Genomic DNA, 18171 nt, shown 5'->3' with positions numbered 1-18171 from the left:
CTTCTCTTCTCTACATCTGTTCAAAGTTCAGAATTTATAAAGCCTGTCTGAGCTGTCAGAAAAAAAAAAAAAAAAGGAGGGGGCAGAGCTGAAATTTCTCTCTGCAGAGCTCAGTAAAGAGAGCTCTGACAGCTTATTGGAGGGAAGGGACACATCCCTTTTACATGGCACACAAGAGCAGAGCTGAGGCTGTTAATCACAGGCTGTGTGTTGGAGATCCTTCCCCATCACCTTTTTTCTCTTGGTGTCAGGAAAACTTGTCAGAAGTGATTCATGCTGATAGCAAAGGAACAAAGCAGCAGACAGAAATGACAGTTAATGCTCTTAACTGAGACAAGTACATATACAGGGATGTGCTTGGCTCCAATTTCATTTCTGAGGTTTACAACCACCTTCATTTTTTTAAAGATACTGTTTTACAGTTTACAATAAAAACATCTCTCCCTAGTCATTTGTGCTAACCAGTTCACACAAATTACATATCTCAAGACCTGCTACACAAAGAGCTCCTCACTCTAAATTGGTATTTGATGTGGAAGGCTGGGCCCCTTGTCAATATTTAACCTGTGAAATGTCAAATACAAAAGTGCAAAGTGTCTTCTATTGACAGAATTGGTGATCTCTCAGATCTTATAGGTCACATGTGCTGTGTCACAAGCAGACAAGCCATTCTCATCAGGCCTGTTGTATAAAAACGAATAAGTTGACCTTTTGGGAAAAATAAATGCATATATTTTTGCTGGAAAAAAAAAAAAAAAGTGCATTTATGTTTTTTCCTCAGGATCATGCAAAGCATTGCACCCTTGATCAGTGTATCACAGGTGCAATGTCAAGCTCCTGGAGACAAGCCCTACAGCTTTCAGCTTGTACCTCTGTGCGGGCTGAGTTTGAAGGTTGCAGGGCTTGTGAATGAGCCGAGCGTGCTCATCAGTGTCCTCCGTGTGAGAATTACAAGCCATCTGCTGCAGTGGCAGACAGGACTCGTAGTTCATTCATTCACAGATTGCTGTGAATCAATGATGCAGCTGTGCGTGCGGAGCCCCACACAGCTGAGCCGATTTTGAAAAGTAACAATGGGTGCAGGGAGGCAAACCCCATCTTTTGTCAAAGGTGGGAAGTTCAAATTGGGGGGTGCTGCAGATACTACTGGAGCATATTACACCTTAAATATGGGAGCTCCAAAAAGGTGAATTGTCCTTAAAGGGGTTCTAAACCCTCAAGGTTTTTCACCTGAATGCATGAACAAGGGACCCCAGGGACTGCGGGTCTCCGTGGAGGCACTCGAGAAGACAAGGGGCCAGGAGCACCGCTGGGGGACCCCAGAAGGGGAGGATCTCTTATTTTATTTTTAATAAAAGCACAGGCACTAGGATACAGCTTTTTATCTGACAGAGGGAATGATATAAAAGAGATAGTGGCTTAACAACCACTTTAGGTCACTAGTAAAAAGGCTTGATTTAAAGCATAATTTTTAACCGCTTCAGCCTCGGAAGAATTGACCCCCTTCCTGACCAGAGCGTTTTTTGCGATTTGGCACTGCGTTGCTTTAACTGACAATTGCACGGTCGTGCTACGTTGTACCCAAACAAAATTGACGGCCTTTTTTTCCCCACAAATAGAGCTTGCTTTTGGTGGTATTTGATCGCCTCTGCGGTTTTTATTTTTTGCGCTATAAAAACAAACAAAAAAAGAAGAAGAGCGACATTTTGGGAAAAAAAAAAAAAAAAAAACACAATATTTTGTACTTTTTGCTATAATAAATATCCCCATTTTTTCTCAGTTTAGGCGTATATGTATTCTTCTACATATTTTTGGGAAAAATCGCAATAAGCGTATATTGATTGGTTTGGGCAAAAGTTATAGCGTCTACAAAATAGGGGATAGATTTATAGCATTTTTATTATTATTATTATTTTTTTTACTAGTAATGGCGGCGATCTGTGATTTTTATCGTGACTGCGACATTATGGCGGACAGATCGGACAATTTTGACACATTTTTGGAACCATTGGCATGAATACAGTGATCAGTGCGATTAAAAATGCATCGATTACTGTAAAAATGTCACTGGCAGTGAAGGGGTTAACACTAGGGGGCGGTGAAGGGGTTAACCGTGTTCCCTGCTACGTAATTCTAACTGAAGGGGGAGGGACTAACTACAGGAAGTGACAGATCTTGGTTCCTAGCCAATAGGTACAAACGATCTGTCACTCCTGTCAGAGCAGAACAGGGAAGTGTGTGTTTACACACACTCGCCCCTGTTCGGTGTCTCCTGGTCACGATCGCTCATGGCCGGTGGTCATCGCGTCCGTGAGCATTGGCACCCCCGCTGTGCAGCGGCGCGCGCCTGCTATCTGGACCCCGCGGAGCCAACCTGCCGCAGTATAACTGCGGCGGCTGGTCCAGAAGCGGTTAAAGAGCAACGGTCATCTCTGTGCCATAGCGGCTCTTCCGCTGACCCGCTGTTGACTCACCGACAATCCCATTCACTTTAATAGGATGGCTGGTGACACAACAAGGTGAGGGACGTGGTGGCAGCAGGTGAGTGGATGCCCGCTAACAGGCACTGCCATGATGGATTTGAAATGACAGGTGCCCTTTAAATGTAAGGACTCATTCTAGCTGGTAGTTAGAATCTTTAATATTTGCAAACAAAATGAAGGTTTCCTTTTTAGAATACTAAGCTGTCAGGTTAGTAAAACAGCGATATCAGAACTGATTCAATCATAGTTTGTAGTGTCCATAGATTTGTAAAACAATGGGATAAAAGGAATATTCCTGAACTTTGTTTTATCTCATCACGGTTACTGTAAAATTTTGTGAATACTTCAATGCAGTGCATGTTATCTCAGTTTGCAAAGCTTGGATTTATTGAAGGAGTTTTTTTTTTTTTTGTAAAAAGTAAATATTGCAGAATATACAGCCTTATTCTAAATAACTAAGCTCCATTTCATGCTGAATAAACTCAAAATTATTAATGTATCTTAAATAGAAGACCATCTTTAGATATATTTTTACTCCAAATGCATTTTATTAAAGTAAATTCAATAAAAAAAAAAAAAAAAAAATTGTTTTTTTTTTTTGTTTTTAAAGCATTGATTTTTATCAATCCCTGCTATACTATACCAGCAAGTCCATCTGGTGAATGTTTAGAACACTTGGTGATGGTGGTGGACATCTGTCAGTTTGCTAGATAACTTCATTCAGGCCGGGTTCACACTAGTGCGACAAACGCTCCGACATTGGAAGCTCATGTCGCATGACGTGTGAAAAAAAAAAAATTGATATTTCCCTATGGGAGCCGTCTTAACTGGTCCAACACATGTCGGTTCGACTTTGAAAATGCTCCCTGTCCGACTTTGATCCTACTTCCCTGCCCCCCCCCTTGTCCCTAGGTTGCTGAGGACAAGGGCCTCTTCCCGACAACCCTGGCCGTTGGTTGTCAGGGTCTGCGGACGGGGGGGCTTATAGGAATCCCCCAGACCCTGGCCCCCCACCCTATGTGAATGAGTATGGAGTACATCGTACCCCTACCCATTCACCTAGGAAAAAAAAAAAAAAAAAAGGGTCAAAACACCAACACACACTAGATGGGTTTTTAAAGTAATTAAGCAGCTAGGGGGGTCTCTTCCGACTTATCCGGCGCGGTGCGCAACAACTTATATAGGCATGGGACGGTCACCGAGTGATGTAATTCGGTGACCCCGCCCCTTATGGCGGCACAGCCCCGAGGCATGATGGGGCGGTGACTTCATAAGGGGCGACATCACCCGGTGACCGCGCCCCATGCCTATATAAGGCATTGCGTACACGGCATTGCAGCGGGAGAGAGCGTTGTGTCAACATCGGAAGAAGACGGCGACAGAGAAGACCTGGCCAACGCTAGCAAAAGAACAAAAGATAGCAGAGGAGCCCAGCAGAAGACACCGGAGAGCGGGAGAAGAGGCCGGAGAAGTCGGAAGAGATCCCCGGAGCTGCTTAATAAAATTACTTTAAAAACCTGTTTAGTGTGTATTTTTATGGACACTTTTTTCCTAGGTGAATGGGTAGGGGTACGATGTACTCTATACTCATTCACATAGGGCGGGGATCTGGGGGCCCCCTTATTAAAGGGGGCTCCCAGATTCCGATAAGCCGCCCGCAGACCCCGACAACCAACGGCCAGGGTTGTCGGGAAGAGGCCCTTGCCCCAAAGCACTCACCCCCTATGTTGAGGGCATGTGGCCTGGTATGGTTCGGGGGGGGGCTCGCTCGTCCACACCCCTTTTCCTGACCGGCCGGGCTGCGTGCTCGGATAAGGGTCTGGTATGGATTTTAGGGGGACACCCACGCCACATGCCTTTTTTTTGTTTAAAATTTGGCACGGAGTTCCCCCTCAAGATTCATACCAAAACACAGTGTATGGTACTGGCGGGGAACCAAGTCGGATCCCTGTTCATTGAAAGTCGGACGTATGTCGGCTTCAAGTCACAGGGCAAAGTCGGATCCAAAGTAGGATGGCTGTCATGCAGCACCAGTGTGAACCCGGCCTCACAGCACAAGGTAATTCATTGTAGACCTTTCTTCATTAATGGACTTTATGGTGTTTGCTGCACTAATGAATTTTTAGTAAGTGAAATGTAATGAGCACATGTCACTTTACTTCATATGAATTGCAAAAAATTTTTTTTTTTTTTTTTTAACATGTGCATGTTTCAGTTTGTATGAATTTATTGATCAAAGTTTCACACAAATTAATTCACTATTAGAGGGAGTGCTGGTGTTCATTTTTTATGAAGGTATTTATTGGAAGAATTTTGCACATAAGTTGATTGTTCACTGATTTTACAAATCAGAGCTAGTCATTTCTTTATTGCAATGAAGGTGTATTTTACTCCCGACTTAAGCAGCTGTTGCACTGATGGTCTCAAAAGTTCCCGCAGTTCACCAATATTTAATTTGAGAGGTAACAAACACTGCAGCAACTAGAGATGTGGCACACTTCATTAAAGCCAACTTATTTTTACTGTGCCAATAGCCAAAAATAATTTTTGGACATACCTTATGAAAGCACAGCTATACAGTGTTCACAAAATCTGAATTAAAAGCATAAAAAAAAAAAAAAAAAAAAAAAAAAAAAAAGAGGGGGCAAGATTCCATAGTGTAAAGAGTTTTTTAAATTAGGCCCCAACTCTCACGTCGCACTCTGTTCTTTTCTCTTTAATAGGGTGCAGAGTAGTAAAGTAAAATTTTTGCCTGTGACTCCATTAAAGAGACCCTATCATGTCTACATCTTCTCATCTCTTCATTGACCAATTTCTCTGGCAGGACACAGCAGTGACAAGGGGAAGAGGTGAGGAAGGGAGCAGTCTGCATTGGAGAACACAGGCATCCAACATCCAAGTGTGGAATGCCGAGGAGGCTTAAAGAGGCAACAAAAAACGGCCACTGGAGAGGCAAGGATATATGTGTCCACTCTAGCAGTGGAGTTAACTTTTTAAGATGCAGAGACCCAAGTGAGGGGACATTTCATGAAAAAGGGACAGAAATTAAAATCTGACAGAGGCGCCAGCACTTCCCCACTTTACCTACATGAAAATCAGAGCTACCTGAGGTTGGCTTTAAAATTATGAAAGGTAAACAGTGGCACGCACATACAGTATGAAGATATGCAGACCAAATAAACAGCATTCCCAAAGACACTTCTTTATCCCCTACCCTTCTGAGATCTTCATCATTAATAAAAACTTAGGTCTGAGATACACTATATTGCCAAAAGTATTCGGACACCTGCCTTTACACGCACATGAACTTTAATGGCATCTTAGTGCGGAGGGTTCAATATTAAGTTGGCCCACCCTTTGCAGCTATAATAGCTTTAACTCTTCGGGGAAGGCTGTCCACAAGGTTTAGGATCATGTCTATGGGAATGTTTGACCATTCCTTCAGAAGCACATTTGTGAGGTCAGGCACTGATGTTGGACGAGAAGGCCTGGCTGGCTGTCTCCACTCAAATTCATCCCAAAGGTGTTCTATTGGGTTGAAGACAGGATCCTGTACAGGCCAGTCAAGTTCCTCCACACTATATTACAACTTTGTGGAAACAGCACACAAAACAAGGTCCATAAAGACATGGATGAGCAAGTTTTGGGTAGAGGAACTTGACTTGCCTGCACAGAGTCCTGACCTCAAACAGATGTAACAACTTTGGGATGAATTAGAGCAGAGACTGCGAGCCAGGCTCTCTCGTCTAGCATCAGTACCTGACCTCACAAATGCACTTCTGGAAGGATGATCAAACATTCCCATAGACACACTCCTAAACCTTGTGTACAACCTTCCCAGAAGAGTTGAAGTGGTTATAACTGCAAAGGGTGGGTCAACTCCATATTGAACCCTACAGACTAAGGCTGGGATGCCATTAAAGTTATTGTGCGTGTAAAGGCAGGTGTCCCAATACTTTTGGCAATATAGTGCATGATGGTGTACAGATCACATTTCTACCAGTCACACTTACAGATCATGGTATGTGTTCAGAATGGGGCAATTGACTAGTTCTACATCAGGAGGGGCAGAATAAATGACGTGCAATCAGATAAAAATGCAATTCTAAAAAGGACAACCCCCCCCCCCCAACCACACTTTGTTTTTAATTTAAATAAATAAATAAATAAACAAACAAACAAACTTTCTATAATCATTCATGTCGAAAACAAAAAAACAAAAAAAAAAACATACCTCTAAATAAAAACGTACATATGAAATTATGCATTTTCAGTGTCTTTCTAGATTTATAGTTTAAAAAGTCAAATAATATATATTTAAAAGATCTGTAAATACCTTTATAAACAAAATGTTATGTTATATTGTATTTCATTCCTGCCCCAATTGTATCAGGGTCTATTATGCCTTTCAGTTACTCTTCCTCTCTGCATATCTTTATAACCTTTTTTATTAGCAGTCTCAAAATCTCAGATTTTTATTGTGCATCTTGTAACGTTCAGTGATATATTTTTACATTTATACCCTTTTAAACATTCGAAATCTACACAGCTATTGGTTTCTCCGGAGATCTCCTAGTGTATCCAACATACTGTGTGCTTTAGGCCTCATGCACACGAGACGCCGGTACAAACTCTGCTGAACACATGATTTTAAAAGCTGAAACCGGCATTTAGAAACGCCCGTTTTGCCGCGTTTAGCTGCGTTTTCGTCTAGAAGCGTCTGCAGAGAATGACATTTTGCAGCCCAAATTTGGGGCCCCATATCTCGGTGCCACTTGGTGCTAGGAACTCCAAATTTGGTATGCCAACACAGTGGAACTAGCACTACAACATATCCAAATTTGTTCCTAGCACCAAGTGGCCCCGAGATACGGGGCCCCAAAGTCGAGTCGCAAAATGTCAAGCACTTCTGCAGCATGCAGAATGACATTTTCCGACCTGACTTTGGGGCCCCATATCTCTGGGCCACTTGGTGCTAGGAATCCCAAATTTGGATATGTTATAGTGTTAGTGCTAGCACACCAATTTGGGGTTCCTAGCACCAAGTGGCCCCGAGATATGGGGGCCTCAAAGTCGGGTCGCAAAATGTCACTTTTCTGCAGCAGAGAATGACATTTTGTGACCCGACTTTGGGGGGCCACTTGGTGCTAGGAACCCCACATTTGGTGTGCTAATACTATAACATATCCAAATTTGGGAGTCCTAGCACCAAGTGGCCCTGAGATATGGAACCTCAAAGTCAGGTCGGAAAATGTAATTCTCTGCTGCAGAAGTGCTTGACATTTTGCGACCCGACTTTGGAGCCCCTGTATCTCGGGGCCACTTGGTGCTAGGGACCACAAATTTGGATATGTTATAGTGTTAGCACACCAAATGTGGGGTTCCTAGCACCAACACTATAACATATCCAAATTTGTGGTCCCTAGCACCAAGTGGCATTCTGCTGCAGAAAAGTGCTTGACATTTTGCGACCTGACTTTGGGGCCCCCATATCTCGGGGCCACTTGGTGCTAGGAACCCCAAATTTGGTGTGCTAACACTATAACATATCCAAATTTGGCATTCCTAGCACCAAGTGGCCCCGAGATATGGGGCCCCAAAGTCGGGTAGTAAAATGTTCCTTTAAAAACACTTAAACGCAAACGTGGCTAAACGCGATACCGGCATTTAGCCGCGTTTAGCGTCTGAAACGTGGAAAACTTTTGCATCTGAACCCATTTTTTTGCTTCTGGAAAAACGAGGTTAAAACGCAACTGCCTAAAAACGCCAAAAAACGAGACTGTGTACATGGACACATAGGATAACATTGAATGGGTTCAGGGGCAGTTGAAAAAAAATGTCCAACTGCCTCCGAACGCGAGTTTAACAGCGTCTTGTGTGCATGAGGCCTTAAAGGCATTCCAACATGTACTGCATACAATGTATTATACAAGATTTATATAGCGCCAACAGTTTACGCAGCGCTTTACAATGTAAAGGGGATAGTACAATTACAATAAAGCACAATACAGAAGTGATAAGAGGGCCCTGCTCATGGAGCTTTCAATCTAAACAGAGGGGAAGGTGGTAGAAAAAGGTAATAGCGGCTGGAGATGATCTAATGGAGGTGAATCGGGTACAGTTTCTTGGTGGAGGTGGAGTAGGCTACTCTGAATGAGTTAGTTAGTGAAATTTCCCCTCGTTTCCCCATGGGCATTAAAATGATAATGGAATCCCCCCCCCCCCCCCCCCCCCCTGGACATTAATGTGGAGTGTACCCCTGCTTCCACATAGACAATATGGAGTGCTCCACCCCCCATGGATGTGATCAAATGTCCCACTCCCAACTTCTCCCCACCTTGCCTATTTCTTTACCAAATCAACAGTTTGGTACATTCTGAGGAAAAAAAAAAAAAAGACTGCACTGGTGAGCTCAGCAACATAAGGCCTGGATGTCCACGGAAGACAACAGTGGTGGATGATCACAGGTCTCTATGGTAAAGAAAAACCCATTCACAACATCCATTCCAGACAAGTGAAGGACACGCTCCAGGAGGTGGGCATATCATTGTCAAAGTCTACAATCAAGAGAAGACTTCACGAGAGAAAATAAAGAGGCTTCACCACAAGGTGCAAACCATTCATAAGCCCTAAAGCTGAGTTCCACCGAAAAGTGGAAATTCCGCTTTAAAGACTCCTGACCCCCTGACATGCCACCGGGAGGGGGGGGGGGGTGAGCGGGTAACTAGTTTTGACTACTTTTAAAAAGGTACCCAGCTCCCACTTCCACTCAGGCTGCCCCTCCCTTCAATCTTCTGGGACAAATCACAGGTCCCACAAGATTGCCCAGCCATTCAGGACATGCAGTGCGACTCGCAAATGCGCAGTGCACACCTAGCTGTGAATCCACAAGCAGTCACAGCCGGGTGCCCACAGTAGTAATGCCAGCGCCACAGAGAGGCGAGGGAGAGAACGGAGGCTTCGGACGGCCGCATCGCTGGATTGTGGGACAGGTGAGTGTGTGTTTATTAAAAGTCAGCAGCTACACTTTGTAGCTGCTGCCTTTAATAAAACACAGAAACGGCTGGAACTCCGCTTTAAGAATAGAAAAGCCGGATTAGACTTTGCCAAAAAAAAATCTAAAAAAAGCCAGGCCAGTTCTGGAAAAGCAGGAATGACGGCAAGAAAAAAAAAAAAAAATACAAAAAAAATGTGTGGAGAAGGTTTGGAGCAGCTCATGATCCAAAGCACACGTCTGTAAAAGATGGTGGAGGCAGTGTGATGGCATGGGCATGCATGGCTTCCAGTGGCACTGGGTCATTGGCGTTTATTGATGATGTGACACAAGCAGCCGGATGAATTCTGCAGTGTTTAGGAGAGATACTGTCATTCCAGATTCAGCCAAATGCAACAAGGTTGATTGAACGTGCTTCACAGTATTAACTGACAATGATCCAAAACGCACTGCAAAAGCAACCCAGGAGCTATTGAGGGAAAAGAAGTGGAATATTCTGCAATGGCCGAGTTAATCACCTGATTTCAACCCAATTGAGCAGGCATTTAACTTAAAGGCAAACCTAACAGACAGAAAGACTCACAAACAAAGAACAACTGAAGACAGCTGCAGTTAGAGCCTGGCAAAGCATCAGAAAGGAGGAAAACCAGTGTTCGGTAATGTCCATGGGTTCCAGACTTCAGGCAGTCATTGCCAGTAAAGGATTCTCAACAAAATATTAAAATTGAACATTTTATTTATGATTATATTCATTTGTCCAATTACATTTGAGCCCCTGAAAATAGGGGGGGGGGGGCTATGTATAAAAATGGTTGCAGTTCCTAAAATTTGTACTTGATATTTATGTTTAACTCCTTGAATAAAAGCTGAAAGTCTGCATTTCAAATTCATTTGGATGGTTTCATTTTAACTTTATACTGGTGGCATACTGAGCCAAAAGTACTGTATGAAAACTGTACCTGTGTCCAAATATATATGGATCTAAAAACTGTTTGTAGCATCAACCATCCCACTCAGTAGAAACTCCATAACTCATCATTTGGAGAGGGGGGGTTAATTTACTTTTGGCCATATAATGTAAATTTGATGGTCAGGTGACCACATACTTTTGGCCATATAATAGATCACTGCACTTTTAGTATATACAACAATGATGAATTCCAGTCTGGGGACATTGGATAGGACACAAACACTGGAGAGGGTCTAACCTTGTGCAAGAAAATTCCGGAAGAGAAACTAAGTGCAAACATTAACCCCTGCAGAATTCCATGCAGATATAGATATAAATTACTCCTATTAGTAACCAATAAAAAAAAAAAAAAAAAAAAAAAAGAAGAGGGGGGGGGGGGGGGGGGGGGGGGGTGAGATTGGCTGCTGATTTAGAGACGATTTTAACCTTGTTGACACATTTCAATTCATATAAGATTTTAGAAATTCAGGAGAAAAAAAATAAAATAAAATAGGAGTTAGGGTGAAGTGTTAAGTGAAAGTTAAGGTGGCCCTTGCGTGAATAGACGCACAGGTATCAAACTGGCAGCCCTCCAGCTGTTGCAAGTCTGACAGTTACAAGCATGACTCCCACATGCTGAGGCGTGATGGGACTTGTAGTTCCACAACAGTTCCACCAGTTTGACACCCCTAACGGAGGAGTTCAGTTCTTGGTGGAGTTATGGGACAAATACATATACAGTTGCTGGACTTTAACTCCAATTTAAAAAAAAAAAAAGTTCAGAAGATATGAGAGGAAGTGTAAACAGAAGGAAGGTATCATGGACACCTATTCAGTCTCAAAGGTGGAGTGATAACCAGGGAGAGATCCATTCTGTACACTTGTCAGGTCTCATACATGGGCAAACACACACACCCCTTTTAGGCCCCATATGTACACAGGACGCTGAGGCAAAGTCCTCTGAACAAATTTTTTTGACACCTTGAAACCGGAGTTTAAAACGCCTGTTTAGCCGCGTTTGCATGAAGCATTTAACCGCGTTTGCGTCTAGAAGCATTTAAGACCCTCCCCAAGCTCAAAAACTTTGTTAGTTAACTATTTCAGCCATTTTGACCAGAGTGAGTAGCAGCAGCAAACAGAGCAGTTGTCTACTTGTATTTGCCTCTATTTCTGTGCTTTTTCTTGCAATGGATCCAATAACTAGCATAATTTGGATACAGCAATGCTAGTGGTGTATTGCATCAAGGGCTATATATGGTCTATGAATCATCGCAAGTAAATAAAACATTTTTAACGATTTTTTAAAATGTTTTTCCCATTGTTTTCATCTTTTTGGTCTTTTCAGGTCAAAAATTAGTGTACCTTTAAGTTGCGGATTGTCATTTGCCACAAGTTGTGGATTGTCCACTTGCATGTCACCTGCAGCAAGTTGTGGAATGTCCACGTGCCACGTCACCTGCCACAAGTTGCAGATTGTCATTTGCCCTGTCACAAGTTGTGGATTGTCCACTTGCCACGTCACCTGTCACAAGTTGTGGATTGTCCACTTGCCACGTCACCTGCCACAAGTTGTGGATTGTCCACTTGCCACGTCACCTGCCACAAGTTGTGGATTGTCATTTGCCCTGTCACCTGCCACAAGTTGTGGATTGTCCATTTGCCACGTCAACTGCCACAAGTTGCGGATTGTCATTTGCCACATCACCTGCCACAAGTTGCTTGCTCAAATCTAACATATGGGTCAAATTACAATTATACTTCTGATAACAGCAATGCTAGTGGGGTATTGGATTGGATCAAGGGCTAATTAGGGTATATAAATGGTCTATGAATCATTGCAAGTAATTACAATTTTTTAAAAATATTCTTTAATAGTTTTTCATCATTTGCCATCATTTTTGAGATTTTTAATGTAAAAAAAATAGCGCACCTTTAAAAGCGCTTATAAACGCAAACGCAGCTAAACTCCGGGACCGCGTTTAGCGTCTGAAACGTGGAAATCTCCTGCGTCTGAACCCATTTTTTTGCTTCTAAAGAAACGCTGTTAAACGCAACTGCAAAATAACGTCAATAAACGAGACAGTGTACATGGTCACATAGGATAACATTGAATGAGTTCAGGGACAGTTGAACAAAAAGCGTCCAACTGCCTCTGAACGTGTGTTTAGCAGCGTCCCGTGTACATGGGGCCTTAGAGACACTTTTCTTTATGCCTCTGAACACAGCTCTATATTAGCCAACGTGTCCATGCACATTGTGACATAATAGATTTGTTTTTTAGAGCAGAGTTTAGGAGGCAGAAAAAACCTGCATTCAGAGAGAAGCACACTGGCATAACTTGTGCGTACTTTCAGCCTAGAACAAATGAATATTCTAGCCACTAGAATGAAATTCGGCAAATGACTGCGTGTACTCATCAGACCGAGCATTTTTGTGCTGGATTTTTCTGCCAACTCCAAGCAGAAAGATCCAGCATAAATGTAATTATTTTATTACACCTGTGTGCATTCAGCCCTAAAGTGGATATTTCTGCCCCAAACAAGATTTATTTATTTAGAGCAGTCTCCAAACCAAATCCGGCCTACTGTAAGATTTTATCAGTCCCTCTGAAATAAGGGGGGCTTTGATAGGGACTCAGATATAGGGGCACTTTGATGGGGACACTCCGATGTAAGGGGGATCCGATGGGGACTCTGATATATTGGAGCTCTGAGGGCCGGTTCACACTTGAATCGCACAGGAACGTGGTCCATATTTCTATGCAATTCCTTAGCCACCCAGTGCAGTGTAATTTTCAGCCCACTCATTTGAATGAGCTGAAATAAATACTACTTTTCAAAAACCCACTGCACCAAATTACATAGTACTGCAGTACCACGCAATGTGGTGCAGGCAAATGTAGTGCGTTTACAATCTGCATTTGGAGTGTCCTTAGGAATACACTGACACCCGCAGAAGATCGCACATTCTGTGCATTTTGAATATGGTGTGGGAATGCGGATTTCCCACACCACGTTCTGCTGTGAACATGCCCTGATGTGCGCAAGTTTATTTGGAATTTGCTTTGTTTACTAAAGTTTTTTCTCTGTAAAAAAAACAAAAAACAAAAAAACCTCCAAGATATTCATTTACATTTGATTCGTTTTTAAAACGGATTTTTTTTTCAGCCTGGGAGCATAAGTAAAATATGAAATGTGGCCTTTGTACCGAGAAGTTTGGAGGCCGCGGATTTAGGGAATAGGGAATTAAATGGGTGGCGGTTTATCGTTGTGAAAGAATCAAACCATAGGAGGACCCAGAACTAGAATAAGAACAATGCTTCCACATTGGATACAATAAAGTAACCACTCACCTTCAATCACTTCCCATCGCTGTAAATACTTGCTGCTGACGTCTAATAGCACGTAACTGAGAAATCCCTCCTTCCTGGCCAGCTTGCAGACAAACTCCTGCTTGTAGATGCAGTTCAGCAGGAAACAAGAGTGAATGAGGTCATCATGGTCTGGTGCCATCTCCACCAAAGCCAGGTTACAACCAGGGACCCTACAGCAAGCTTCTATACAGTCCCTGGCCCTATCCAGGTTGGGGGAGGAAAGGAATGTAGCCCCACTGCTCACAGAGTCATTGAGTTCCAGCACAAAGTTAGACTTGCCCTTGGTGAAACTATCCAGGCAGGCCTGGCCATGTAACTCAGATAGTCCCACTTGTAGAGCTCCTAGGAGAGCAGCAAGGAGGCACAAGCTGTACATTCTCCTGCTAGAAGTCTTTCTTTCAACACTAGTGATAGCTGTCTATGAATTCCTTCTGAGTCCAGTGATCCCTACAGAGGATCCCTGTGTTCTAATCCCTGTGTCCCTATCACCCAACAGAGAAGCTCTAAGCGCTGGTCCCTAAAGAGGATCCCTACACCTTGATTGCTATAGAGGATCCCTGTGCCCCAATCCCTACAGTGGATGTATCCCTATAGAGATGCCCTAAACTCTATAGGAGGAGCCTTGTGTCCTGATCCCCCTATAGAGGAGCACCAAGCCCTGATTCCTATAGGAGGAGCCCTGTGTCCTGATCACTTTACAGATCGTCTCTGTGTCCTGATCCCTACAGAGGAGCACTAAGCCCTGGTGTCACTTTACAGAGGGTCTCTGTGCCCTGATCCCTACAAAGGGGCACTGCTTCCCGATCCCTGTAGCTCAATTCCTCTACTGAGGGTCCCTGAGCCTCGGTCCCATCTTCATAACAAAGACACACCAAAAAGAACGTCAACAACAGCTTCAGAGACCATAGAGATGTGAGAGGTTCTGCCCCCCTACTCGTACACTTATCTCTAGTACTCAGCACTTCAGCAATAATTCCAAATCTCTATGGATAAGGTAGATGTGTCCATTGGTTCTCATGGGATGGGCCCTTTGTTGGCCCTGGTTCTCCTCTGTGAAGGACTCTTCGATCACTGGTGGTCCTTTCCAGATCCGGGATTCCTCTCCTCTTGTCCCCGGACAGATCCCGGAGTCAGCAGTCCCTCTCAGTCCTCCGCAGGTTTCAGATGAAACTAAAATGGGTGTTCCCGAACCACCTTTAACCCTTCAACCACCAGCCAGGTGCGGCAACCACCTGGAGCTGCTGGCCAAGGAGGAGCCCGGAGCGGGAGGAAGTGAAATGGAACACCTGATCCCCCCTCCCCCAGCCCCAGCCCAGACTTGAGTCACAGAGGAGAGGAAGGTGTGGAGGAGAACGGTCAGTTGACTAAGCTCTTTCACTTGTACACAGAGCTGTCACCTGAGAGATGGATGACGTAGAGTCCTGAGGAGGAACTGGCTGGAACCATCCGGCTCTGGCTCCGTCACAGACATCATTGTGTAGTAATGAGGAGCCCAGGCTGACAGTGCGGACTGCAGACACCCCTCCCCACCTCACACTCCTCGTCCCCGTCCTGTATACACTGCTCCCTCCTCACCTCACACTCCTCGTCCCCGTCCTGTATACACTGCTCCCTCCTCACCTCACACTCCTCGTCCCCGTCCTGTATACACTGCTCCCTCCTCACCTCACACTCCTCGTCCTGTATACACTGCTCCCTCCTCACCTCGCACTCCTCGTCCCCGTCCTGTATACACTGCTCCCTCCTCACCTCACACTCCTCGTCCTGTATACACTGCTCCCTCCTCACCTCGCACTCCTCGTCCCCGTCCTGTATACACTGCTCCCTCCTCACCTCACACTCCTCGTCCTGTATACACTGCTCCCTCCTCACCTCACACTCCTCGTCCCCGTCCTGTATACACTGCTCCCTCCTCACCTCACACTCCTCGTCACCTCACACTCCTCGTCCTGTATACACTGCTCCCTCCTCACCTCGCACTCCTCGTCCCCGTCCTGTATACACTGCTCCCTCCTTGTGTTGTTGAGACAAGGACGGTTTATACTTTGTTTCAGATCTCTTCCTGTTTATCCACCAAATGACAATATTTACATCTCTACAGCTGCTACACAGAAAGACAGATGCAGGAGGAATGGAAGACGGTGAAAGGCGGGTGTGAATGGAAGAAAGTGGCTTCTGTGGATGAATTCAGTCTTAGGTGGAGTTATGGGACAAATACTGCTAACATCACCGGGCTTTAACCAAAATCTAAAAAATGCAGAAAATATGAGGGTAGGAGAGGAAAAGGAAGGTAAAATGAACCCATACACACATCTATAGTGTGTGTGTGTGTGTATGTGTATATATATATAATGTATGTGTGTGTCTATCTATATATATATATATATATATATATATATATATATATATATATATATATATATATATATAAAATGGCACACACTATATTGCCAAAAGTTTTGGGACACCTGTCTTTGCACACACATGAACTTTGATGACATCCCAGTCTTAGTCTGTAAGGTTCAATATTGAGTTGGCCCACCCTTTGCAGCTATAACAGCTTCAACTCTTCTGGGAAGGCTGTCCACAAAGTTTGGTAGTGTGTCTATAGGAATGTTGTTTTTCAGGGGTTGGGCTTGGCCCCTTAGTTCCAGTGAAGGGAACTCTTAAGGTATCAGCACACCAAGACATTTTGGACAATTTCATGCTTCCAACTTTGTGGGAACAGTTTGAGGCTGGCCCCTTCCTGTTCCAACATGACTGCATACCACTGCACAAACAAGGTCCATAAAGACACGGATTACCTCAACCTGATAGAACACCATTGGGATGAATTGACTGCGAGCCAGAGCCTCTCATCCAGCATCTGTGCCTGACCTCACAAATGCGCTTCTGGAGGAACGGTCAAACATTCCCATAGACACACTCCTAAACCTTGTGGACAACCTTCCCAGAAGAACTGAAGGTGTTATAGCTGCAAAGGGTGGGCCAACGCAACATTGAACCCTACAAAGTAAGACTGGAATGCCATTAATGTTCATGTTTTGGTAATATAGTGTATGTATATCCCCCCTTCAGTCCATCATGAATGCTACTGCCACCTTACCAACCGCTCTGTCTCTGCTACTTCTTTCTGTCAATCTCTCCACTGGCTTCCACTCACCCAAAGAATTAAATTCAAAATACTAACTACCTACAAAGCAATCCACAATTCTGCCCCCAGCTACATCACTGACTTAGTCTCAAAATACCAACATAATCATTCTCTTCGTTCTTCTCAAGACCTCCTGCTCTCTAGCAAGACCTCCTGCTCATCTCTTCCTCCCATGCTGCTCTCCAGTACTCTTCCAGAGCCTCTCCAAGCTTATGGAACTTCTTACACCAATCTGTCCGCCTATCTCCCACTCTATTGGCTTTTAAACGATCCCTGAAAACCCTCCTCTTCAAAGAAGCCTATCCTACCCACACCTAACAACTGTATTTTCATTTTGTCCATCTGATCATCCCCCACAGCTACTACCCTTTGTTCCACTTGACCCTCCCTTCTAGATTGTAAGCTCTAACGAGCAGGGCCCTCTGATCCTTCCTGTATTGAATTGTATTGTAATTGTACTGTCTTCCCCGATATAAAGCATTGCGCAAATTGTTGGCGCTATATAAATCCTGTATAATATACACACCAATCATAACCTTATGACCATTTACAGGTTAAGTAAATAACATTGATTATCTTGTTACAATGGTATCTGGAGGTCAGTGGGATATATCAGGCAGCAAGTACACGTTATCCCTGAAGTTGATGTGTTAAAGGCAGAAACAATGAGCATTGCAGTCTGTTGTGTATGGAGCTATGTAGCCGCAGACTGGTTAGGGTGCCACTGCTGACCCAGGCGCATAGCCAAAAGTGCCTACAATGGGCATGTAAGCATCAGAACTGGACCAATAGAAGAAGGTGGCTTGGTCTGATGAATCACGTTTTCTTTTACACCGTGTAGATGGCCAGGTGCGTGTCTGTATTGCTTACTTGAGGAAGAGGCTCCAGTATGCACTATGAGAAGAAGGACAAGGTGGCAGAGGCAATGTGATGCTTTCGTTAATGTTCTGCTGGGAAACCTTGGGTCCAGCCATTCATGTGGATGTTATTGACAAATATCACCTTCCTAAACATCGTTGCTGACCAAGTACACCATTTCATGGAAACAGAAATCCCGGATGTTGACCTGCCTCATTGCAAAAATGGCTAGAGGAACACAAGTTCAAGGTGTTGTCTTGGCCTCCAAATTCCACAGATCTCAATTCAATTCTCCTTCCCCCTCAGGTGCCACATTTGGCACCTTCCGGGGGGGGGGGGGGGAGCAGGATACCTGTCTTT

The 18171-nt window shown here is 44.1% G+C and overlaps 1 protein-coding gene across 1 annotated transcript in view; it reads right to left on the bottom strand.

Annotated features, from left to right (window-relative positions):
* SPINT1 (serine peptidase inhibitor, Kunitz type 1) overlaps positions 1-15832 on the bottom strand; it is a 109797-nt gene extending 93965 nt beyond the window's left edge. The window contains exon 1 of the mRNA XM_073608902.1: positions 13779-15832. Within this exon, the coding sequence (XP_073465003.1) occupies positions 13779-14175 (397 nt within the window). The 5' untranslated portion in view covers positions 14176-15832. The remainder of the gene's footprint in view (positions 1-13778) is intronic.
* Positions 15833-18171: the final 2339 nt, after the last annotated feature.

The sequence above is a fragment of the Aquarana catesbeiana genome, linkage group LG13 (genome assembly GCF_042186555.1).
Source record: "Aquarana catesbeiana isolate 2022-GZ linkage group LG13, ASM4218655v1, whole genome shotgun sequence".
NCBI lineage: Eukaryota > Metazoa > Chordata > Amphibia > Anura > Ranidae > Aquarana > Aquarana catesbeiana.
This window is presented reverse-complemented; position numbering and strand designations above follow the sequence as displayed.